This window comes from Halichoerus grypus, chromosome 9 (genome assembly GCF_964656455.1).
Source record: "Halichoerus grypus chromosome 9, mHalGry1.hap1.1, whole genome shotgun sequence".
In the NCBI taxonomy this organism is placed as follows: Eukaryota; Metazoa; Chordata; class Mammalia; order Carnivora; family Phocidae; genus Halichoerus; species Halichoerus grypus.
Window position 1 is genome coordinate 39,478,290 of NC_135720.1, and position 27,137 is coordinate 39,505,426.

Genomic DNA, 27,137 nt, shown 5'->3' on the forward strand with positions numbered 1-27,137 from the left:
ATTTTTAAGAACATTAATATACATTAAAAGTGATCATCGTGAGGAGACAATGGACTCTGGGAAACAAACTGAGGGTTTCAGAAGGGAGAGGGGTGGGGGGGATGGGGTAGCCAGGTGATGGCTATTAAGGAGAGCACATGTTGTAATGAGCACTGGGTGTTATATGCAACTAATGAATCATTGAACACTACATCAAAAACTAATGATGTACAGTTTGGTGGTTAACTTAACATTATAAAAAAAAGAAAAGTTTTACATATTCTCAATTCAAAATAAACTGGAACAATTCTAAAATTTGTGATTCTGTTTTACTGATAGACAGAAATGAAATCAGTAATATATCCAATGTCGCCAGAAATATCTCAAGGGACAATTTAACAACCTTATACTTAACATACTCTCACATACACACACACACAAACCTACACACAAACCTTTTCACATACTTCACTAAAACACCGTAACGTTTTTCTCTTAAAAAACTCTCTTATTGCATACGCTTTATAAGGAGAATATATATCAGGACTCTAGTGAGATATAAAATGTACATAACACACATCCACATTCTCAAAACCAAGCAATTTATATATGTATATATATTAATATAAATGAATAAATGGATATAAATTAACACAATATAAATTTATATATTAGTTAATAATATATAAATTAATACATTTCATTAATATATCAATTAATGTATAAATTAGTATATATATGTCTAAGGTAAGACAAAAATTAGATAAAGAATATTTAAAGAAAAAATATAAACTTTTTTGTAAGGTAATAATTAGAAGCTAGAGTTACTGAAATTAATGGGTGCCCTCTCTTAATTCCTAGCCATATCTTTTTCTAATAACCTAATATTTGTGATGCCATTTTTGATAAGTGATTATAGTACATGTTGCATTGATATCTTTTGCTAGATATCAATGTGCCCTGAGTGGTAGAGTCATAAATTCACCAAAGTCCACATTAATGTATCTCATTCTTTCATGATGTCTTATTTTCAAATTATTTTACTTGTTGGCATTAAGTGGAATGTGGGTAAAACTTGGTTGTTTCAGAAAGGCTAATGCCATGGTATCATGAAAAGGCTAAAGGTCTAAATATAGATTCAGAGAAAGTCATTAGTCTAGGGAAGGATAAAGTGTACATGGTCCAGTAAGTGAATCTGAAGCCAGGATATTGGTATGTATTAAAAGCAAGAACAAAAGTGAGGCAAAGTTATGTGTCAAAATTGGTAGCCAATGGTGAGGCCGGTGGGGTTTCCAAATAGCAGTTGTTTGGGTCTCATATGGAATTAGATTCCAGATACTAAGCCTTAGGGAATTCCTGATTATGAAAGACAGTCTGGAGACAGAGTTAAGAAGGAAAAATTCGACTACTAGTAACTGAGCCCTGCACAGACTCTGAATCACTTGGAGCTTGGATATTTAAGGTAGAAATACAAGCACACATAGTTTGGAGTGCAATCAGATCAAATTGGAGTGAGCAAACATACTGACTTGAGATTGAACCATCACTTAGTGAACTCATGGGGATCTTCAGCCAAGAATGGTCCCTGAGTTTAGAGTAAAGCCAGACATATTGGTTGGGGTTAAGTAGCTGACTGTTAGAGTGGAATGAAAGAAGACAACGATTCTTTTTATGAAAATAAACTACTGGCACCAACTGCTTTGCTTCTAGTTAGTCTTAGATCTTATACCTCAATTCTTAAATATGAACCTGCATATTGGGTTTGCCTGCAACTACAGCATGAACAGAAACAAGCGTTCCTTCCAAGCTGTCATAAATAGATTGAAATTCAGGTAGCACTTCACCAATTTAACAAGTTACAAGTAAAAGTCAAAAGAGACTTCTCTCATTTGTCAGGTAGTTTTTCGGTCCCCTACCCCCTCACTGACAATTGATCACACATGAAAATACATATTGTTTCATCATGGATTTAGTAGCCAGCCCCTAATCTCCATAATACTTAGCATACTTTACAAGATGTTTAACTTCTAGTTTTTCAAAATAAGTAAAGTAAGAAAATTATTTAAGTGTTATTTTTGTTTTCAAAACATTGTAAATTGTTCTTCTATATTGAGGTTTGAACTAGGAACTATGTGTACAATATTAAGTGGAAATTACTGATTTTGTGCTTGTTTTAAAATTTTCAGTTAAAAAAAGTTTAATATTTTAAATTAATTACAATGTGCCAATTTATATATCCAGTATAAATTGTGTTTGATCTTAAGCCTACTTTTAAGTTGTATTTTCTTTGGGGATATATAGTATTTAATCATCAATATATCATCTTTTTAACTTAAATTTGGCAGCGTTCAAATCACTTTTACTTTCATTTAATATATATTTATGGTTCACATACTATGTACAGAATTAAGAGCAAATGCAGATGTTAATATTGTTATTGAGCAATTTAAAATACTGAAAAATAGGAATGTAAGTTGTTTAGACCTCAATTTTTTCTATCACCTAAGAGTTTTCTATGTAATTACAATTCACAGTTGAAAGCCAACAGGGTAAAGAGATAAATACAGATAAGTTTCCATAGGAATTTAAAAATTATTCTGACCTGGGGAAAAGCAAAGATTTACTATACAAGGTGACTTTAGAGCTGAGTCTTAAATAATGTTATATAATCATTAGTTGGGAGGGAACCAGGCAAAGTGGTGGGAAATTGCAGGATATATATGAGGAGAACAAGAGTCTCAGGAACATGGTATGAATTAATGCAGCCTAGGCTAATAATACTGTAAAAGGGCCTGATTTTAAAATTGGACTCTATTGCATGGACAATAGAGAGTTAATGAAAATTTTAAGTATAGGAATAATATTCAGACATTTGCTTTAGGAAGAGGCAGGGTAGTCAGGATGTAATAATGTAGGTGACATGTATTAGGACCTGGTATTAATTATGAGATTACAAAAGAGGGATATTAATAGAATTTGACAACTTACCATCTTTGGGAATGAAAAAAAAAAGAAATTATTTAATGGCAATAATAAGTTTTCAGACTGGGTGCTAGAAGAATATGGTTGATAGTCTTATAAAAATTAAGAAGGAAGATGAAAAGTAGTTTGAGGAGGGAAGACAAGATTTTAGACATATTCAAGTTAAAGTGCCAGTAGCACATGCAAGTGACATCACATAGGTGGCTCTAAATGTAAAACTAGAACTCCAGATAATGGCAAAACTGAAATATATAAGTGGTGCCCTCTGCCTGGGGTTAACGGTGGAAACAGTAAAAGTCCATGAGCTTGTCACGAAGAGATAGCCTAGAAAGAGAACAGAACTGGGTTGGAATGCTAGGAAACATGGGCATTTGGAGGAAAGAGGGCAAGGAAATCCAAAGAAAAAAAAAAAAAAACAGAAAAAAGTGATAGAAAGGTAAGAGTTTAAAAGAAAGATAGATGTAATTATTTATAATGTCATAGTAACCACAGGAAAAGAAACCATTTCAGTGACAAGGTGGAGGTCACCAAGTCATTAATAATTATCCACTTGCATTATTAATTTTTTTTAAAAGAAAATTTTCAGGGGAAAGACACACTTGAAAGCTAAAGGATGACAAAGGGATTGAGGGAAGGGGAGGTGAAAAACACAAGCAATTATGCTGAAGAAAATGGCTTGGAATAAAAGGAGACACAGGTTAGCAGCTTGGTGTTCTTGTTTAATCTAGAGCCGTCTCCCTTTTGACCTCAGAGGTAAAGTGTTTATACTTCTTTTCAAGACCAGCTTCTCTAGTTGTGTCCTCTTTACTCTGGCATCCATGCTTTTTTGTCGCATCATCCTCTTTCTTGTTATTGATTTTGTTCCTCATTTTGGAGATATTATTCTCAACTTCAAAACTCCTTTTTCTTTTTTTTTTTTTTTTTAAGGTTTTATTTATTTATTTGACAGAGAGATAGAGAGAGAGCACAGGTAGGCAGAGTGGCAGGCAGAGGGAGAGGGAGAAGCAGGCTCTCTGCTGAGCAGGGAGCCCGACACGGGCCTCGATCCCAGGATTCTGGGATCATGACCTGAGCTGAAGGCAGACGCTTAACAGACTGAGCCACCCAGGTGCCCCAAAACTCCTTTTTCTTGATTACTATTTCTCTCTCTACCATTTTCTTTCCTCCACATTTTATCCAGTTTTCTGGATACTGGAATGCTAATATTGCTTCTCATCTCCCCCCAAGGATGAGGCTTCTGTCTCTACCGTGCCACTGATGCTCTGGATAATGCTGATGATGTTATCAGTGCTAAACCAAAGGAGCCATTCCAGTACTCACATTGCTAGGTTTCTCAAGTGTATTTACTACTTTGTCTCTTCTCTAAGCTTCTCTTTTATTGGCCTATCATGACAACATAGTCTCCTGGGTCTCCATAATTTGTCTGACCTTTTATTTCTGACTTGTGTTTTTTTTTCTTTGCTGACTCTTAAATTATTGGTGTTCCCAGATTCCATTATTAATACTCTGAACTTTTCATTTTATACTGTCTCTTTGTGAGATTTATCAACTTTCAAGGTTGAAACTCTGACCTATAAGCTGAAGATTCCCAATTGTATGTTGCCACTTCAGGACCTCTCTGTGAAAAGGCATTTCCCTGAAAATTTCAAGCTTGTATGCTCAAATGTCCAATAACATCTTCAAATACAACTTATCTTAACCTAAACACCTCACTCCCCCTTCCCAACTTGGTTTTCATTATTATTGGTGAAATCATAATCTACCCTTTATCTCACTAGAAAACTGGGGGTGATTTTTGATTTTTGATCTTTCTCTCCTTCACCTGATTATTCAGTCTCCAAGTTCTGCTGATTTTATCCCCTAAATATTTCTTGAATATATTTCCTCCTATTCATAACTGTGACTTCCATCTTAATTTAAGCTTTCATTATATTATGCTTGAACCACTGTAATGAACTCAGTATTGTCCTTAGGTTTTTGATTTTTATTTCACTAATATTGATCTTACCAGAATTTCCCCAAAATCATAGTAAGTTATCAAGGTCATAAAACTGAATAAGGCATTCAATTTAAAACTCTCTTTTTCCAAGTTGGTCATAAAATAAATAAAGTCCAACCTTGTTAAAATAACATGAGTCCCCCAAGATCTGACCCCTATATCCCTTTCAACTTCATTTTCAGACATGCATGTCCTGTTTTGAATGCTACAATAAATACCATATTGATCATAATTCCAAATTCAGGAATATAATGTAAAATTCAGGAAAGATGGTAGCAGGAAGGGATGGATGGTCTTATGAATATATTGATTAGTTAGCATCATCTAAGAATTGATGAGAAGTCTCTCTTTCCTGTTTCTCCACCATAATATAGATATCCAAGGATCCTTATATCCAAGATGTAAGACTATTTCTTTCACAATTAATGATTTATTCCATTGTTTCAATCATTGACATCCCCAGGCTGTACCCTTAAAATTTGAACAACCCTTGGGCAGATAACATTACATTCTTATTTCCTTGGAAATAATAGCGTATCATGCTAAGGCTGTAGGTCTACCCCCCAGAAGTAATGTATAAATAAAATATCATGTGGGGGACATTTCAAACTGTAAATATTTTCCTACTCCTAACTTCTTTACCAGGATTCTAACATACCCTATCTCCAAGTAAGCCTCACAGCCTAGGTACAAGCCCCTACTGCTAATGGGAACACATCAGAGCCTTCATGAGTGATGAGGGTCAAAAAAGGAGAGATTAAATTGTTTTGGAGAACTGTGTCCCTAAAGAAAATTGAGGAGAAGAAAAATGAAATAAAGGCCTGGAACTACAGAAACCAGTTTCGCAGTCTCACAGTTTACCTCAGGACTATCTCTAATCCAGGCATTACTTTCTAAGAGTGTTAGTGACTTTGTTTCCTTTATATTAGTCAGGATCTCTGAAGGAGTGCAATATAAATCTGCTTCCCCCCCCAAAGTAAACCCTTCCAAATGTAGGGCAAAGAGAATTTCTCTCAGCACCAAAGGAGATTTCAGGTACCCTGTAGCATAGAAAAAGAAATTGATTGAGGTCTTCTTTTGATTCCAGGCAGTTAGAAAATCCACTTACTTACATGAGCTATTTATTTCTGAAGTTTACTCTCCATAGAATTAGGCTTGATGAATTTTACATCAGAAGTAGAAATGAAAGGATCATCATTTCATGCAAAATGTGTTCTTTTCTGTACAGATAATCAGCATTTTCAGTGACCTTTTCTGAATAACAAAAAAACCCCTTTAGGGGACTATCTTCCTCTATTTAATATGAATGTGGAACCCATCATTGAAAAGAAAACTTGGTCTTTATGTGGAAGTCACATTCAAATTGTTTGCTAAGAGACATTTACTTTTCAGAGGATTAAAATAAAATAAACTGAAAAGTACATATTTGCTATAGAATATTTATAACAATTCTTCTGGGTAAAATAATTATGAATAAGACTATGTACCCATGGGTTCTATTATAATTACAAATTTTCAGTGTTTCATTTCCATTAATGTACCACACATCTTATTAGCTCCTTTATTTAAAGTATGCATAGTAGGGGCGCCTGGGTGGCTCAGACAGTTATGCGTCTGCCTTCAGCTCGGGTCATGATCCCAGAGTCCTGGGATCGAGCCCCACATAGGGCTCCTGACTCAGCGGAGAGTCTGCTTCTTCCTCTCCCTCTGCCTCTCCCACTGCTCATGATCTCTCTCTCTCTCTCTGTATCTCTGTGTCTCAAATGAATAAATAAAATCTTTAAAAAAAAAATAAAGTATGCATAGTAAAGTCTGACTCTAGTTTGGAATTCAAGGCCTTCTGTAATTGGCCTCATCTTTTATTTTAAATTATTCCATATCTCCTCTGTGGGAACATTCTGCTTCAGCTAAACTTGTTCACTTTCCTCTAGGCATACCTAAGGCTTTCCTGCTCCTTTGTCTTTCTTCACATCTTATTGGCTACACCTAAAATCCATCCTATTCCTGGAAAATCACTAACACCAAAGCTTATCCATTTTCCCTCTCAACTCAGAATATTTCTTATTAAGACATATTGTCAACTAATACATTTAATCACTAAGCAAAAATATATCAGTCACTTGCTATGTTAGAAACAATACTAGATAGTGTAAAAATGTAAGCAATACATGTCTAAATATCCCATGTATCAAAGAAAAAATGACAGTAAAATTTGGAAATATGTGATCTAATGTATGATAAAAACATTACATTGAAACTTGGGGTGCAGCTAAACAGTGGTAGGGTAAAATTTACACTCTTTACAAATATTCATTAGAGAAGAAAGGCTGAAAATTGAGTATCTAGAAAGCCAATATTTTTTTTAATATAGAAAATTAAACCCAAAGAAAGTAGAAGGAAGAGAAATTTTTAAAAATGTAATAATAAAAGCTAATGAAGTAGTAAATTAAGTTGTACAATAGGGAAAGCAAAAAAGTCAAAATTAGATTTGCCATAAAAACTAATAAAATATATAGACTCTTATGAAAACTTATTAAGAAAAAAAGAGAAGGCACAAAACATCAATGTCAGAAAATTAAAAGGAGGCATCATTACAGATCCTACAGAAAATTGAAAATAGGAATATTTTCCAATAAATCTGAATATTGTAATGAAATTCATATTTTGAATCCATAACTATAATTCTTCCCCAAAGAAAATTCTAGCCAGATAGCTTCACTGGTGAATTCTTTCAAACATTTAAGGAAAATTTAGCACCAATCTTATCCTAAACCTTCCACTCATTTTATGGAGCTAGAATAACCTTGATGCCAAAACCTAACAAGAACTAAAAATCAAAGAAAACATACAAGCTAACTTCCTTTGTGAACATAGAGACATAGACCCTAACAAAATATTAGGAGATCTAAAAAACAAAGAAAATATACAAGCTAACTTCTTTTGTGAACATAGAGACATAGACCCTAACAAAATATTAGGAGATCAAGTCTGATAATGCGCATGAAAGATAAAACATGATAAAGTTGGTTTTATTTAGGGAATGCGATTTGAAAAACAACAACAAAAAAATGTAATTAACCAGAATAATAGAATAAAGGGAAATTACATTCATCATAGTAGATCCATTTAATATAATTCATCACTAGAGTAGAAAGAAGCTTCCTTAATCTGATAAGATATATAAAAACCATTAGCAAATATCATTCTCAGAAAAGATGAAAAAAATTCCATCTGAGAATTAAAACGAGACAAGGATGTCTGTTATTACCACTTCTATTACACATTGTACTGGAGATTTTAGCCAGTGCAATAAGGTGAGAAAAAGAAATAATATGTATAAAAATAGAAAAGTAAGAAATAAAACTCATTATTCACAAATGAAATTATTATCTACTTGAAACAATCAAAAGGATCTACAGCTGAACTATTATAATTAATGAGTAAATTTAGCAAATTTCTGAAAAAAGTTATGCTACCTTTCCCTCCCTTCTCTAGTTCATGACATTGGTTTTGTTTTTGTTTTGTTTTGTTTTTTGTTTTTTGAAGAGATCATAGCCAGTTACACTGTAGACATTTTGACTGCTTTGATGATTTCTTCAGAATATTATTCAATACGTTTTTTACATCCTGTTTTGATTAAACTGAAAGCTAAATCTTTGGCTTAACTGGATTCCAGTTGGATAGTTGGATGCTTTGGCAAGAATACTTCAGAGGGCAATATTATATATATATATATACATACATACATATATCACACTGCATATCATTAAGAAGCCAGACTGTTTGGATGTCCCAATCCAAATGAATGGTTCCAAGTTTCATCAGTGGTTAAGTTGGTGACAATCACATTGCTTTGTTTCAAAGTTGCATTTTTCCCCTCGCAACTCTGTGGGGTGGTACTTGGTTGTAATGGAAGTATTCAGTCCCCCATTCATCTTTCATCAAATGGTTGCTAGTGTCCTCTGAAGATCCTCGCTTGAGTCAATTATTTCAGTGGGGAATACTAATTTTGTATGAATAATTTCTACTGTTTTGATGTATAAATAGGTAAACAGCGAGTACTCTACTGAGAGCAATAACTCTTAGAGAAAGCATAGTTCCAGTTAAACAGCACCTAAATGATAATCTTATTTCTCTTTTGGTTACTTATGACTTGGGATGCCTTTAATATTTAAATGAATCTCAAGCATGACCACACTATTCTTTCAGTTGGTTAAGCTAAGTTAAGCTTGACTTCAAAGGAACATCTTGGTTGACATTTTCAAGACACTGAATGACTCCAGCCATAACCTGAATTGTAAGTCGATTAATCACAGTCCTGTCAAGTAGAATTCTTTGTAGAGCCTGTTTATCAAAGCAGAATATAAAAGAAGAAGGTAGAAAAGAGTGGAAAAACTAGTCAGAAGAAGGCAAGTAGTTATTTCTTTTTCCTCTAATTCTTTAACATTAGATTTAAGATAGTTTCAGTTGGTTTATAGAGAAATGAGAAATGTTGAAAGGCTTTAAAATAGTTTGTTTAGAAGAAAAAGCTGGCAATGAATGAGTTACAAAAAAATTTTTTTTTTTTTTTGAGCAGAAGCAGTATTTCCATCTGGAACTTTTATTTAAACCTTATCTCTGCTTTGCAGTGGTACCTGGAAAGAAGGAAGAGAAAACAACCAAGACAGTGGAGCAAGGTAAAAAAAAATGAAGGAGGTTGACATTATCTTCTTTAGAAAGACAACAACATGAGGAGGAAAGCACTGGATTCAGACAGGAGGAAGACAATAACTGTTAAATCTATTGCTCTCTATCACTGTCCTTGCATGCTTTTCTGTGCCAGGGAGAATGTGAGGTAGCAGTCTGGGTTTTTGTTCTTTTGTATAACTAAACTTTGAGTATAAGTTCAGAGCAGGAAAACTCCACAGACTTCTTAATTATATCAGGGAAAATGCTGAAGATTATAGGGAATAAGGAAATGATCTGTAACTGTTAGACATTTTTCTGTTTGATTTGTGGTTTTAACACCACCTGATTGATCATAGTTTAAAGAATAAAGATGACATAATTCTATTTATGCAAAAATAACCTCTCATGCTTTAAAAGTAATATGTAAAACTTAAAGAAAAAAAAAAACAGACCAAAAGTAAATTATTTGAGTTTATACTATGACTTCAGCAAGTGATTCTCCCAAGAGGTCTGAAACCTCAATATTAAAAATCAGAATGTTACAAGTAGTGCATTTTATTTTTGTTTATACCGCTATATAATAAATATATCACTCTAGAGTATGCTTGAGAAAAATGCAAGAGTACGGTAGAGGTAAAACATTTAAAGTGATGTTGGGCCTTGTATTAGAGCTCAAGAGTGCTAATAACTTTAATTATGGTTCCCCCAGTCTTTGGCTTTTCATCTAATATAATATTTATTACTTATTGTAATAAAATCAGAACTAGTAATAATTTTGTCAAGAATGTCAAAATAATTTTTCCTTTTAAATTTGGGAGTAATTAAATTTGTAATATCAAAAAATTATTTTTGATTTAAATATATCAAGAAAATCCTTTAATTTCTCACATTTCAGATAAGTAAATTAAGGTTAAGGATTCAATTAAGTTAAATGATTGGTTAAAAATTTATTTCCTCGGGCTTTTCAAAATAAAATCAGATTGCAATTACACTGAAAAAGTTTTCAAATTAATTTTGGCTTCTGGGGGCTCTGTGAAATTTTACAATTCAATAGAATATTTCTGTCAACTTCTTTTTGATGTGGGTATTTCCCTCTCTGAAATATAAAGCAGAGGAATAGGAGCACTACATCCCAACTTTAACTTGTTCACTTAGGCAAGGCCCTGAGCCTAAATTTCTTCTGGAAAAATAAAATAAAATAAAATGGTGTTAATTATATCTGACCTGTCTATTCAACAAGATGTAGAGCTCAAATGAGAAAACATGGGAGAGGATATGAAGAATGATAAATTCCTAGATAATTGCAGAGTCCTTACTTAGGCATATTTCCTTATCAAATCAGCTTTACTACAGGTGAGATAAACTATCAAACCACTTTGATCTCACTAAGCTTCACAGTTTCTCCTTTCTATATAAAGGTGCTGATTGCTCATCTTTGGCATTTGTAGATTTGTTTTTACAGCCACAGCATATTAAGAGAAGATTGGCTAGGATGTAAAATGCCCACACTAATAACAGTACCTAAGAGATAAGTAATTTAAACACAGATTGTTTATTTCTTCTTACTTGCATGTTGGTGTCAGTTTCATTAATTCTATAATGTTTCCTCAAGTAGGTAGGAGACTAGAAATGGCTCTTAGAGTTGTGAACTTACTTATTCAGATAATCTTATAATTCATTTTTTTATTAAAAATACCTTTTTTCCTAAAAGGTTAGACTCTTAGCTTATGTAAAAATATGAGGTTCTCTCAATGGCTCTTTTTATATTGACTTAGTAAATCATTTTGGTTTTAAATATTGTAAAGCAGTGGCCTCATATTTTTCAACCATACATATCATTAGAAATAGAGTATTTGGATAAATTGCATATTTTTGAGATGATATATGTATGACTAATAATTGATATGAAAAATATATTTTGTGATTTAAAAAATCAAAAGTTAATGTAAAAATAAGTCAATGGCATTTTATAGATTTTACAGATTTACAATTGCCCAATTAAGCCAATATATGAGTGTAAATATAGAATCATTAGGCCTATCCTTGTTATTTTAAAATTTATTCATAAGATGAGGCTCTTAAATCTATTGTGTACTTCTCTTCCTTATGCAGTTTAGTTATCTTCAGAAGTATAAATAATCTAAAACTAATTTATAATGCATTGAAGTACAATTAAATAGTTCTTGAAGTGTCATTTTATTTCATTTAAGTTTGCATTGTGATCTTGTACTGGGGAAAAATATGATTTTCAAAATTCTTAACTAGATTTAAAATATACTTGGTGATCTATATAAAACTGTGTATTTTGAACCTCTGGACTTAGACTGAATTATAATTGTACTTAGGAAACATTGATTAAGCTAAACTTTACATCATTATGGGAAATTCATATAGTGAAAGGTGGAATGAATTTTGTTAATGTAATTTAGTAAACTAGACCTCATATCATGTAAGAAGTAGAAATTTAGTTAATCTAACTTCTGCAAAAGTCCAAAAATGTAACTCTATTTTATCTCTAACTCATGATTAATCGTGTTTTTCAGTTATTCTTTTTGTGAAGATCTTAAATTGGCCGGACTAGAATTCTGAGTATTAAGAAACACTTTATAAATAATTTCTCCACGTTAAAGGAGCACATACATACACAAACATACACCTACATACACACACACACCATTAACTATTCCTCCTTGTTCAGAAAGCAAGTACCTAGAAACATCAGGAGATACTAATGTTTAACACAGTAAATGTTGCTATCCTTACAGTGAGAGCTAAAGAAAGACAAAGATAAAACATTTTAACACTTGCTAGGTGCTGTGTGCTACTATAGGAGGATTCATCTTTAGATGTTTGTATATTACATCTAGAAAGAGTGCATCATGTTTCATTAAGCTTAATTTTTTCATTTGTTGGCATTTCATTTCTTACAGTGTACCTTTTCCTCCTTGTTATTCACTTTCAAAATTGACCTGCCTCCTAAATCCCATTTACTTTTCTCTTTTTCAATCTTGATTTCTTTCAGAAGAAAACATTTAGTAATATTTGTTTGTTACTAGCCAGATGAGCAAAAGAGTCACTCTAAAGCATCCAGGGGCTTGCTACTTACTTGGGCAGGGAAGGACACCAGTCAAGACAATTAACTTTAAAAGATCTGAATTATAGACTGGAGTCCCAGTATCTCCCTGTTTTTAATTTTCTTCCTTCAAACTGACTTAAATCCAACAGTGAAAAGGTAAAGAAAAAGAGTAATAAATTAGATCACCTGTAAATCATCTTTCCTTTTCTTTCATTCACACTTATGCATGAGTTCACTTAAGGTCTTCTTTAATAGTCTGTTCTAGGAGCCTGTAACAAGGCTGGCATACAGTATGCATTCAATGAATATCTGTGGGTTGAGTGAAAACAGAGGGATTGTTGAAGAAAAGACTATTAGATGACCAGATTTCAAAGAACTATGCCTCTAAATACTGTTCAATTAAGAGAATATTTTAGTTAATCAAAATATGATTTCCAATAGTGAAGGTTGCCACATTTCAGAAACCAGGACATAAAATGATTAAATTCTTCAGTTCTAAAGTGGAACTAGTAGAGAAAAAAATAATAATTAAATATGCATTATTTGTTAATGACACCATATTATTATGAACTTTGTAGATGGTGTTCTTACATAAACAAAACTGCATGTGGTAAACAGTCATCATATGGATAAACATAGAAAAATTAAATTTTAGTAATTAAAACTCTTGTGAATTTTTTTAAAAAGCTTAAAATGGAAGAGAAATTTAAACAATTGCCCAATTGAGCCAATAAATGAGTGTAAATATAGAATCATTAGGCGTATCCTTGTTTTTCTTATTTTTACAACTGTGGAGCAGAATTAGATGATCTCTTAGTCCTTCCAAATGTAAAAATTTTCTATTCAACAAAGTGTTTAAGCAGTGTGTTCCTTACATCAAGATATAGAGGCTATTCTTCCTTAGGGGAAGGCTAATCTAGAAGGACTTTCATTTCTAAGATTCTGAGATTCAAATGCTAAGGAAAAGCATACTATAAACTTGAGTATATATAGATAGTTCAGTATCTAAAATTAAACTGGAAGTTTCACCTCAGAAATATTAAGTATAGTTTTCCATCCTGTTAACTAATTAAAAATCACTTCAAAATCATTAAGTAGAAACACGACAGAAAAATATTCATGAAAAAAAGATTAAATAGAATTTAAGTGCCTATTAGCCACAAGAATAAATCTGAGCACAATTAGTAATCATTTTATTCAGGATAAAACTGGAGCATGTGGATCATAAATGTATCAAATACAGTTCATTTCCTGTAATAAAAAATTCTATCTTTTCTTTAATTAAGAAATGTTTCTAAATTCAGAGGCACGCTAATTTTTGTTCACCTGAAGAATTTCTGTCTTCCTTTGCCTTTGATTCTATTTTGTAAACAACAGTACCCTACATAATTGTATTAGTGTTTTAAGTTGTCATAACAGCTGGAGAAACCCAAATGCTATTATGGCTTTGTGTATTTGTCATTGTCTTCCTTCACCTTTTCAGATTCTTCTGTTCTTTGTACATGCACTGGTCTATTTAGAATATGCGATGTGTACTTACTGTAGATTTATCTCATACTTTCAAGTGAATGTTAATAATATCTAAAAGTAATGGTTTCCCTGAGAGAAACTTATTTATTTAAATAATTCATGTTTATATTTCATGGTGTGTCAACATTATTTAAAAAAATTTTTTACATTTCAGATCAATGGAGTAAAATTGAAAGTTTAGTTAATACAAATTGTATTTAACTATTTGCTTAATATGTGATTATAAAATAACCTATTTGCACATGTGGACTAAGTCATGCTGTTGACCCTCAATAAATGTTAAATGATAACAATACTATTGATTCCTGTGAATTCCAAACTTTTGACAACAGTTTGTGCTTTGATTGTTTAATATTTATTGAGCGCCCACAACAGGCTAGGCGCTGGGGAATGGGTGTGAGGAGCATGAAGTGGGCTTCAGAGAGAAGATGGTTTACATGTGGAGCTTATACAACATGTGAAAATGAGTGTATTCTGCTTATTTATGTATTTTATATATTTTCAAGAGAACCTTTAGCAATTCTCCACTGTCTATTTGCTCACATAGCACATCTCACTTCTTCGTACTTTAATACTTTTAGAATGTTCTCACAATTATTTTATCTTATGTGTAGGAAATTCTTTTCTAGTTTCCTTCTCACTATGTTCCTCCCCACTCCCCTCATCCTTTTAATGACCAGACAGATCTAAATCCTACCTACACAGCAGAACTACACTTATTCAGAAGAAATTTGTATTGTTACATTAATCTCCTGCAGGGTGCCATAATCTGCCATGCAACATTTGGTTCATGTGATTCACACATTTATTGATAAGAATACCATTCAATGCTAAAGAGAATTTCAGCCAATTGTGTGCCAATGCTGTTGACGAGATTTGGAGGTGATGCTATGAGAACCATTCATGTTGTACCTTTTTCTCAAAAGTTAAAGGTTCTTTGTTATTAATGATCCATTTTCTCTAATAAGCTAATGCGTGACTTGATCACTCTTATTTTATACAGGATATACTAGAGGCAAGTACAGGTCACATAGGGATATAATTGTAATGCCCAAATTTTTGTTTCCATGCAAATATTCTGCCTTTCAATTATCATGAAAATGAATCATTCCTCTGCCTATCTGGCCTCTGTGACCATTTTTTCTTCCTTCCTTTTCTTAGAGATTCTGGGCATTTTATGGGGAAGTACACTAAAACTGTAAGATTGCCGCAGGAACCTGACCTTGTACTTCATATTGGAATCACCACTCTTTTTTGATGGGAGGGGGGTTACCACTCTTAACACCAAATAACCTTATTAACTATAGGTCAGAGAAACTGGTAGGTAGAGGGGTTGAATTACCTGAAAAGACACCATCCCCAGGAGCAACGTGTCACTCCTAATCTGCCTGCATTCTACTTCTTCCATGATTTATCAAAGTAGTTTCTTAAAAGTAACACACTTTTCACATCAAATGTGTGCTCTTGCTTCACTTATAATTCTCAAACTTTGTCTTGATTTAACTTCCAACAATCTTCATGTAAAAATAATAGAATGCAATTATGAACCACTTTTTAAAGCCCAGTCAAATCTAATTGTAAATATAAGAAAGTTGTCATATGATCTCTGAATTTAATGGCAATGAACTTCAGATTTCTTTTGCCAATACTTAATATAATTTCATAATTTTAAAATAATGAAAGTATGTATTCTTGATATTATCTACATCTTAATCTCAGGTTTATAGTTCTTTAAGACATCCTTAAATATGAGGGCACCTGGGTGGCTCAGTTGGTTAAGCCCATGACTGTTGATCTCAGCTCAGGTCTTCATCTCAGGGTGATGAGTTCAAGCCCTGCATTGAGTTCAAACCCCATGTTGGGTTCCACTTAAAAAAAACCCCAAAACCAAAAAAACACACATCCTTAAATCTGGAAGAGTCTGTTTCCATGCTCTTCATAGTGAAATTCTCTTACAAATCCTATTTTTCTTCATATATAATCTCAATTACCATCACCAGGATTTGGCATGTAAAAACAACTTTTAATTATTTAACATAAATACTTGAAGATTAAAATTTTGTTCACCAGTGAGAAAAATCAACTTTGTTCCTTTGACATTCTAGGCTAGATTATATAAAGGATTGTGGAAATGCATTGCAGTGTTTACCATACAGCACACCAAGAAAATGCCTCCTTACGAGCTCAAGAACATCAAACTGCTAATTATGCCTTTTTTTTCTTTTAATATTTCATTCCGCTCCTGCTATTATCCTGAAGCCACATATGGATTGGATCTTTTTTCCCTCAAAAATCTTTAATAGGAAGTATATTATAAGCTACTATGTTACAAAACAAAAGTTGTTTCCTGAGGTTTTTTTTTTTCTTTTTATTGACTTTTTTCTTTCATTTATAAATCAATTTTCTATTAAAGATATGCTTAGGAAAAAAAATTGGCATATACTGCCTTGAATAAAATTGTATAAAAACCAATTGTTATGCTACATCTTATAACAAATTAATGGAGGTTAGCTCCATTCTTTAAAAATCAAATTGCAAGAAATCATATGAAATCATTAGCCCCACATAAAAATGCATTGTTACTTTCTTCTTGCTGTAAATGAAATTATACATTTTTAGGTAAAATAATTTCAGGAATGAACATGAAAATTTTATCAACATTCTACTTAAAATTTACCTGTGTCTCATTGACTATTACTGCCCCAATTTTTCATAGAATGATAATGTAGTATAAACTGATTGAAAAGCAATTCTTAAAAAAAAAAGAAAATTTAATTCAGATCTTCTTTAGAATTATAAAATGGCAAAATGTAAGTTAAGAAATTTTTTTCATTATTATAACTTGTAAAGTTTGGGTTTTATTTCACTTCATTCTTATACTAGAATAAAGATACTAGTCAGATAAGCCATACAAAGCATCTATATTGTCCTTAAAACTCTTGGCAATAAAAATCATGATGAACAATTCTTAACTTGGAGTTAGCACTTGTATTGTTGGTCCTTGAAAAAAAAAACTGAGGAAAGCTAATGGTAATCAAAAATATTAACCTGTTTGAACAGTAGAGTATAGGGCTATCTCAAAATAACACATAAAGCTTAGTCTACCTTTCCCATAATTTATTCTGTGACATTAAGCTAGTTACCTGCCTTATCTAGCCTCCTTTATAAGCCAAGACTATTTCACTAAGCAATTGCTAAAGGAGTTACCAGTCATAATATTGTCTAATTCTCATTTGTAAAAATTGTCTCCTATGACTGAGGCATTTCCACTTTGCCCCAAATTCTGAAGATAGACTTATTTTTCTGAATGCAAGGACAATTTGTACAAAAGTATATACCGGAAAGCCAGATTCAAATTCTAAAATGAAAATGTTTAAAAATGTTTTATAAATCTACTAAGTGGAATTGTATTATTTGAAGTATTTACTCTGTTTACATTCAAAATATACACATAAATCACACTTAAGAATCAACAAGTATATCTCTGGAGCAAAGCATGCTATTGAATATTTAATTAAATGACATGAAGATTCTCTAAATATGATTTAACCATAAGTATCAATAACAATGGCACATAGGATATAGAAATTATGCCCTTGACACACATGCAAAAAAGAAATTGTAAAAGATGAAACAGAAGATGTTGTCTCTGGAGACAGGAGGATGTGGTTAACACAACTATGGGTGGCTTCAGTTTGGGACTATTTCCAAACAAGATGACAATGACTCTCTATGTATTTAGTCAGTTTAGTATGTATAATATTCTTTTATGAACAAAACTTTATTAATTACATTGGCATAAAACCAGAAAGAATATTTGGATTTAGCATCTTCAAAGACTGTCACTGGAAGGATATAAATTTAAAATCTTTAGTAGGATACTGTAGGTCCCTTCACCACCAATCCTCAGTGTGACTTTCAAGCTTTTGCTCACTGCTTCTTCTCTACTTTGTATATCCAGCAATCCAGCCACATGAACTTTCACACTCCATGGTTTGCTTATGTTGTTCCTTATGCTGGAGCTGTCTTTCCAATTCTTCTTTGGTGACAAACTTCTTATCCAGTTTCAGAATCCACTACCTTTGCCAGTGCTTCTGTGAAATCTTTTCTCATTCCATCAGGTAGGGTTTGTCAACCCATATGCTACGGGCCCAGATCTCTGTGTATGTGTCTCTATGATCTATGTAGATGCATCCTGGCATTAACTGAACTCAATACAACCATTTGTGCTTTTTCAGCTCCCAGCACAAAAGAGGCACTGAATAAATGTTTACTGAATACATTGAGTTTATCTTTTTAAAATATAAAAATGAATCCTCCTTTTAAAATATTGTTCCCAAGTGAAGGAACCTAAATGAAGGTCCTTGTTTTGCAGGGGATCACTTTGTCACACTAATAAGCCCCGTAGAAGGAGATTTTCTAGTTTTTTTTTTTTTTTTTTAATGGCATTAGCTTTTGTTTTACTTCAACTAAATCCCTTTTGAGAGTCTTGGACTTCAATTTTCTTTTACATGTACATATATATCAAAGTTTAAAGTACTGATAGACAAGAACTTTCTAAAAAAAATCAAGGAAATCTAAAATATAATCAAAGCAAATCAAACAATGAACTTAAAAAATTACACTATGAACAAGTGGGATTTATTCCAGTATGCAAAGCTGGTTCAACATTTGAAAAATCAATTAATATAATCCATCACATCAACAAGTTAAAGAAGAAACACATGATCTTATCAATATACAGAAGATCATTTGACAGAATCTAACATCCATTCATTATTAAAACCCCCAGCAAACTAGGAATAGAGCAGAACTTCCTTAACTCAATAAAGAATACCTACAGAAAACCTACAACTAACATCAGACTTAATGACAAACAGAAGCTCTCCCCCTAAGATATGAAAAATGGCAAGGATGTCCCCTCTCACCACCTCTATTCAACATTGTACTAGAAGTACTAGTTAATGCAATAAGACAAGAAAGGGAAATAAAAATTTACCAATTAGGAAGGAGGAAATAAAACTGTTTTTGTTCACATATGATACACGTCTGTGTAGAAAATCTCAAAGAATCAAGAAAAACCTCCTGGAATTAGTAAGTAATTATAGCAAGGCTTCAGGATACAAGGTTAATACACACAAGTAAATTGCTCTTTTATAAGGCAGCAATAAAAAATCAGAATGAACAAAATTAAAAATGCAATACCATTTACATTAGGAATAACAAAAGAAATATTTAGATTTAATTATAAAAAGATATTTGTAAGATTTATATGAGGAGAACTACAAAACTCAAATAAAAAAATAAAAGAACCAAATAATTGAGAATTATTCCATGGTCATGGGTAGGCAGACTCAAAATTGTTAAGATGTCAATTTTTCATCTATAGATTCAATGCAATCATAATAAAAATCACAGTGAATATTGACAAACTGATATTGTGGCTATGAACAAACTTATTATACAGTTTATATGGAAAAAGAAAAGACCCAAAATAGCTAAGACAATGGAAGAACAAAGTTGGAGGACTGACACTACTACTTCAACTCTATATAAAGCTAGAACAATCAACACAGCATGGTGTTGCTGAAATAATAGACTAATAGATCAATGGAACAGAATAATCCAGCAATAGACCCACAAAAAAAATAGTCAACTAATCTTTGACACAGAAGCAAAAAAGATTCAATAGAGAAAATATAGTCTTCTCAACAAGCAGTGCTGGAACAATTGGACACCCACAAGCAAAGAAGAAGAAGTAGAGGGAGGAGGAGAAGAAGAAGGAGAAGAAGAAGAAGAAGAAGAAGAAGAAGAAGAAGAAGAAGAAGAAGAAGAAGAAGAAGAAGAAGAAGAAGAAGAAGAAGAAGAAGAAGAAAGAAAAAGAAGAAGAAGAAATAACAGCATCAGCTAGGCACAGACTCTACACACTTCTCAAAAAATAAACTCAAAGTGGATCATAGATCTAAATGTAAAACGGTAAAACTCCTAGAGGATAACATAAGAAAATCTAGGTGGCCTTGGCTTTTGGCAATGGCTTTTTAGGTACAACATCTGGGCACAATCCATGAATGAAAAATTCATAAGTTGGACTTCATCAAAATTAAACAGTTCCGTTCTTCAGAAGATACTGTCATAAAAATTTGAAGACAAGACAGAATGAGAAAAAATGTTTATAAAATACATATCTGATAAAGGACTTTTATCTGAAAAACACAAAGAACTCTTAAAACTCAATAATAGGAAGATGAACAGTTCGTTTTAAAAATTGGCACAAGATCTGAACAGATACTTTACCAAAGAAGATATACAGATGACAAAAAAAAGCGTATGAAAAGATGTTCAACATCATACATCATTAGGAAATTGCAAATTAAAACAATGAAATGCCACTACGTACCTATTAGAAGGGCTAAAATCCAAAACACTAATAACATCAAATGTTAGGTAGTATGTGGAACAACAGGAACTCCCATTCATTGTTGGAGGGAATACAAAATAGTACAGCCACTTTGGAAAACAGTTTGTTGGTTTCTTATAAAACTAAATGTACTCTGACCATACAATCCAGCAATCTTAGTATATACCCAAATGACTTAAAAACTTATATCCATACAAAACCTGCAAACAAACATTTATACCTGCTTTATTCATAGTTGCTAAAATTTGAAACCAAATACACTCTTCTATAGGTGAATAGATCATTAAACTCTGTTACATCAATACAATGCTACTTTTTACAGTACTAAAAATGCTTGAGCTATCAAGTCATAGAAAGACCTAGAGGAAATTTACATTCTATTTCTAAGTGAAAAAAATCCAATCTTAAAAGTCTTATTGTATAACCCCAACTACATGATATTCTAGAAAAGGTAAAACTATGGAGATGGTATAAAGTTCAGTGGTTGGGGTTTTGGAGGAGGGAGGGATGAATCAGTGGAACACAGGGAATTTTTAGGTCAATGAAACTAATAGTAGATGTATGTCATTTAATTTCTCAAAATCAATAGAATGAGCAAAATGAACAATGAATCTTAATGTAAACTGTGGACTTTGGTTTGGTAATGATGTATCAATATTGGTTTATCGATTGTAACAAATGTATCATGCTAGTGAGAGATGTTGATGATAAGGGAGGCTGTGTGTGTTAGGGGTAGGGGTATGTGGGAACCCTGTATACTTTCCAATCAATTTTGCTACAAACCTTAACCTGTTCTAAAAATCATTGAAGTTAATTAATTTTAAATAAGTATATGAATCTGAAAGAATTAGTTCACTAGGTAAATTTCAAAGTACTACATTTTGAGATTCTATACCATGAATAATGGGAGGATTCATTAAAAACCCCATTTACTTTTTATTATATTAATAATTTTTAAGTTAACATTTTTCTTATATTGAATTATAATTCTTCAAAATTTTTGTATCATCTCATAAAATAAGTTTTATATTTGAAAGCTTAAACAATAATGAGACTAATTCCCAAGATCTCATATAAATGTGTCTGTACAAGAGTAGTTCTAATTATGAAACAAAGTTCAAAAGACAATATAGACTATGGATAATGAATATTATTGTAGTTAAAATATATTATACTTAAAATGAATAGATGATTAGCAATTATTACAAACATTGACATAAGTATATGCATATAAGTGTGTGACATTTTCCAACTTTGGTAATTCACCATCCAAAATTTCTTAGATAACAAAAAGTAAAATGCTAGATTGAAACTTCCAGAAAAAAAAAATGCTAGGTAAATATTAGGTTGAAATATATGCTTTTATTGACGATGAAAACTGTCAAATACCAGCAGTTCGATTTTACTTTGATAACTTAGCTAGGTTAGGATTGCAAATTCGGGCAATAACTAACCACAGAAGATGATTGTAATGATTATTAGGCTTTTTGTAAATAATGAAGAGCAATTTTCCTAATAAAATGTGGTCAGCACAAAATTGACAAATTTATTAATTTATTCAACAAATAATATTGAATTCTTAGTATGTGTCAGATGACATGGTCTGGCTTCAGAAGTATTGGGAAGGCTATGGCAGACTAGTAGTTATGGAGAACAATTGATGTGATGTAGTGATGCAAACATGTTCACTATTCATTCTAAGGGGGCATCTGACACGCTATCTAGTTTATAATCCACTATTCTCTTAGTGCATGGTGTAGCAGTTTAACTCTATTTTTGTAGTTTGATAGACTGGGTTCAAGTTTCCCACTACTGTTTAGTAGCTCTGACGTTGGGCAAGTTTTTGCCTCTTAGCTTCTCCTGTCAATCTATGAAATGTAGATAATACCTAACTCGCTGGAATGAGTGACAAATTAAAGAGTTTTGTCTTAGTCAGCTCGAGGTTGCTACAGTAAAAGTAGCACAGACAGGGTGGCTTAAACAGAAATTTATTTATGACAGTTCTGGAGACTGGGGGGTCCAAGATCAAAGTGCCAGTCAATTTGGTTCCTGGTAAGAGTCCTCTTCCTGGTTTGCAGACAGATGCCCTCGTACTATATACCTAATATAGTAGAGAGAGAGAGAAGAGAAAGACAGAGACAGAGCTCAGCTATCTCTTATCTCTTTTACAAGGGTACTATCCCACTCACAAGGACTCTAACCTCATGACCTATTCATTTTCCAGAGCCCCACCTGCAAATACCATTACGTTGGGTTTTAGGCTTCAACATGTGAATTTTGGAGGGACACAAACATTCAGTTCATAGCAAGATCATATGTAAAATGCCCAAGGATATAAAATAACACTTTATCATTTATGTGAATACAGGAATGACCAAAACCTAGTTTTGCCAGCCGCCAAGCAAATTATAGTCCTGTGATAATATATTTTCTTGAAACAAACATGGGAACTTTGGCATCCTGGTTGGAACATAATTACATGAGAAAAATTTCATGGCTAATAAAGTTTTCTATGAAAAACAAAATCTTTTAGAGTAGATTTAGGGCTCAGTAGCTAATTCTGTGCTACGATGTCCTAGTTTATCTCAGCCCCCAGATATATAAAGAAGTGCTTATTTTCCTTTTTTAAATCATTGCATATTGCTGATCTTTCCGAAAGAGCTGGGCAGAGTTGAACTAAAATGACTAAAATGCACCCCACTGAGGTACTCTCCAGAATTCCAATCAGTATTTTGATTATTAATGTGTAACGAGGACCAGAATATAAAGGCATGTGCAAAGAGTCCACTCTGCAGCCAAGCTACACAGCCTAAAAATCATCATAATTACAAAGTTCAATCAGAATTTAAAGGGAAGGGATATTTAGATGATTTCAGGAGAGTCCCTCAACTAAGATAATTTGAAAAACTATGCTATTGTAGGGAAGAGCTTGTCAAAAGGACGAGAATACTGAATCCATTGGACAAGACTTTCTCCCCCATTGTGATTGCAAGATGCATATTGAACAAGTTCTGTATTTGTTAGTTGTTTTGAAGTCTTATGCTGTGGTCTATGTCAAGAGTTTTAATATACTAACACAGCCCAGCTTGCTTAGTAATGCAAGGAAGCTCTTCAGAAGTGTATTTATAGTATTATATAGTTGGTGTTTTCTGAGCTCACTAACTCTTCCCACTCTGTATTGATTATGTAGCTTAACTTTCAAATATTCTAATTTGCCTTATTACAATATCTTGAGGAATACCTCACCATAGTCTCCAAGCCCTGACAGCGTTGTCCAGATGTCATTCAAGCAAATTTTATATTATGCTTTTTAATTATCTGTCTGATTAGAGGTAGATGATAATATTGGTTACATCATATATTCTTTTTTAAATAAAATGTAAAGGCTAAGAAAGAAATGCAATGAAGTTTCCAAGGTTAAAACAAAAAAGATACCAACATGTAAATATAATTGAATTGGAAACATTTTTAATTAAGGATTTTTAAACAGATATTTAGAGAAAAACATTTTAAAATGTTACAATTATGTGTGTCAAGTGCTTTAGCCCATGGAATAGGGAATGATTAAATGTATCATTAGGACAAAGAGAAAGTTAAAGATAGCTTCTGACCAAGTCATACTTAATTACAAAGTTAATGGACAGTGTCCCAGTAAAATTAAATTCTGACGACATCTTTTAAGAAGCATTCAAAATTATTATTAAATAAACATCAATATATTATATTTTCCTTCATGGGAATTACAAGCACAGCATTTTAAACCATTTAGAGAACTTGAGAATCCTTTTCTCTGTATTGATTTATAAAATTTATATTTTGGAGTTTGGAAAAATATTAAATTCTATAAAATGCCTTTTCTAAAATTTTTCTGATTGTCAAAATTATGTCCAAATGAACAGAAAACAATAACAGATGCATGTAGAGCACTCACATATTAAATATTAAAAAAATCCATGCACTTAGTCACAATTAAATCACTTTAGGAACAATATATTATCACTTGAGGGAGCAAGAGAAATGTCATGAAACAATTTTAATATTTTTGATGCTATGTGATGTGTATTAGTAGTCATATCCAGAAAATTATCAAGTACTATTAAACTTACAAATAGAGCTCTCCTATGGTTCTTTAAAACTAGTCTTTCCATCAGAAGAAAAATCCAAAAAGTTTGATACATTGATCTTATTCATTATGCTCGTGAAAAAATATCTCAAATCAGCAGACATCTTGTATCTACAAAAGAGGTAAAAAGACAGTTTTTAAAATGACATTTCTAAACACCTCATTAAAGCTAGCTGGGTAAGAAAGGTTAAACATTTTGAGTTTGATTCTTTTCACAGCCAGGAGGCTTAAATTGCCTGATGATTCTGTTAGGCTTTTTAAACCTTCCAGTTTCAGTTTCTTTTTAAAATTTAGCTATATGTGATATTGACATCAAACCATGATGCTCCAACAGAAACATTTTTAATATCTTAATGTCACTAATAATAAATTGGTATTGAACTTGGTCATTCAGAGCAATGAAAAATAAATAGCAGTCAGATCAAAGATATTCTTAATTGTACTATTTCCTTTAAACACATTGCCTGGGGTTCAAAATATTTATGTTTGTCCTAAGGAAAAACTCTAGTGCTGATTTCCTCCATTATAAGAGTGTCCATTATTTTAGTCTTTTGTTTTGCCTGTTTCATGGGCATTAAAAAAAAAAATTCTTCTAGAAGAAAACACTGTTGTTATAGATACATTTTATCTTCTACAGGACCATGTTAGAAGAAAAAGCAAATGCTATTTTCTATTTTTAATCTTGACTAGATATATTCAGTCCCTTAACTTAAAAAAATCTGGGCCTCGGACACCTGGGTGGCTCAGTCAATTAAGCATCTGACTCTTGGTTTTGGCTCAGGTTATGATCTCAGGGTCGTGAGATCTGCCTTTGCACTTGGCATGGAGTCAGCTTGAGATTCTCTCTCCCTCTGCTCCTCCCGCTCGTGCTCTTTCTCTCTCTGTAGAATAAATAAATAAATATTTAAAAAATTCCTGGCATTATTGAAATTGAATATGTTCCTCTTAACACAAATAATTTTTATCTAGTAAATTATTTAAAACTTGACTTGCATTACTGTTTTGATCACAGTTTGTGTGATTTTAAAACATTTGGCAATAGCTAATCAAAATGTATAAGATTAAGTTTATTAGTCCAATATGTGAATGATATTTCAGTATAGGCAAATTATATAAGATTGGATTTGAAATATACAAGTAAAACATTATAACCCATCAGTCTTTTTTTTTAATTTGCATGTATTATGAAGAACATAATTTTTAATGTTCTGGCTTATTTTGCCTTTGTATACTTAGTTTATTCACGAAGTCAAGTCAGTATGTGTAAACAAAGTAGTAAGATTTGTTTGGGGCATTCAAAATTCATGTTATTGATTATATTGTTAGTTTCCATTTATCAATGAGATGCAGGTTGCTTTGCTTCTGCAACACTTGCATATGATCTGCACTTTACCTGTATTTCCAACTATTTGCTAGACATTTCCTTTTGGGGTATCTTGTTGACACATGAAACATAATACATTCAAAACAAAGATGATATTTTTCTCCAAAGGCTTCTATTTCTTACATTTCATATCTCAATTGATGGCAGATTATCCTTGTACATGTGAAACATGTACAAACTCCAGAAGCTATCCTCAGCATTTTAAAAATCTGTTTTACATCTTACATCCAGTTATATTGTTAAATTGGCATTTCCTGACTAGTGAGATTCTACTCAACATAGGAGCCTAAAGCCAAATGGCATCTTCTCAGTGAAAACCTTCCCAATTATAAAATAGAGCTATTAATCATTTCTCTGTTATCTATAGAGCTCCACTGGAGAACTTATCACATGCCGCAATATTTTGCTATTTATTAGCTGATGGTTTCAAATGCTGTTTCTGTGTACAGACCACTCCAAAATGTAGTGGTATATTTTACACAGCCAATTTTACTGTGCTCATGATTAAGAGGGTCAGGAGTTTAGGAGGGATCAACTAGGCAGTTTTTACTTGGGTATCTCATGTGATTGCAGTCAAATGTAGGCTTAGGCTGTAGTCATCTAAAGTAATCATCTGCTGGATGTCTGAGATGCTTCACTCACTTAGATGGCTAGCAGCTGTTGACTGGAGGCTCAGCGGGAGCTATTGACTGGGCTGCGTGTATGTAGCTTTTCTAGCATGGTGGTATTAGTTGGAGTACTTAGTGGCAGTCAGGTTCCTCAGAGCTGTTGTCCCTGGAGAAGCAGGTGGAAACTGCTTGGCTTTGATGATTAGCCCAGGAAGTCACACAGCATAACTTCCATTGTATTCTGTTCGTTACAGGTGACTCACACAGCCAAACTGACAGAGGACCAGCTCAAGCCTCCCCATTATCTCTTCTGTCCTTCTAAAATGTGACTTTCTCTCCCTTTTATCTATGTCTATCTAAATCCTCTCCA

The 27,137-nt window shown here is 32.5% G+C and overlaps 1 protein-coding gene across 1 annotated transcript in view; it reads left to right on the top strand.

Annotated features, from left to right (window-relative positions):
• The window catches only part of TRDN (triadin), a 291,637-nt gene that overhangs the window by 205,069 nt on the left and 59,431 nt on the right, over positions 1-27,137 (top strand). The window contains 1 exon segment of the mRNA XM_078055860.1: positions 9,589-9,636. Coding sequence (XP_077911986.1) covers positions 9,589-9,636 — 48 coding nt within the window.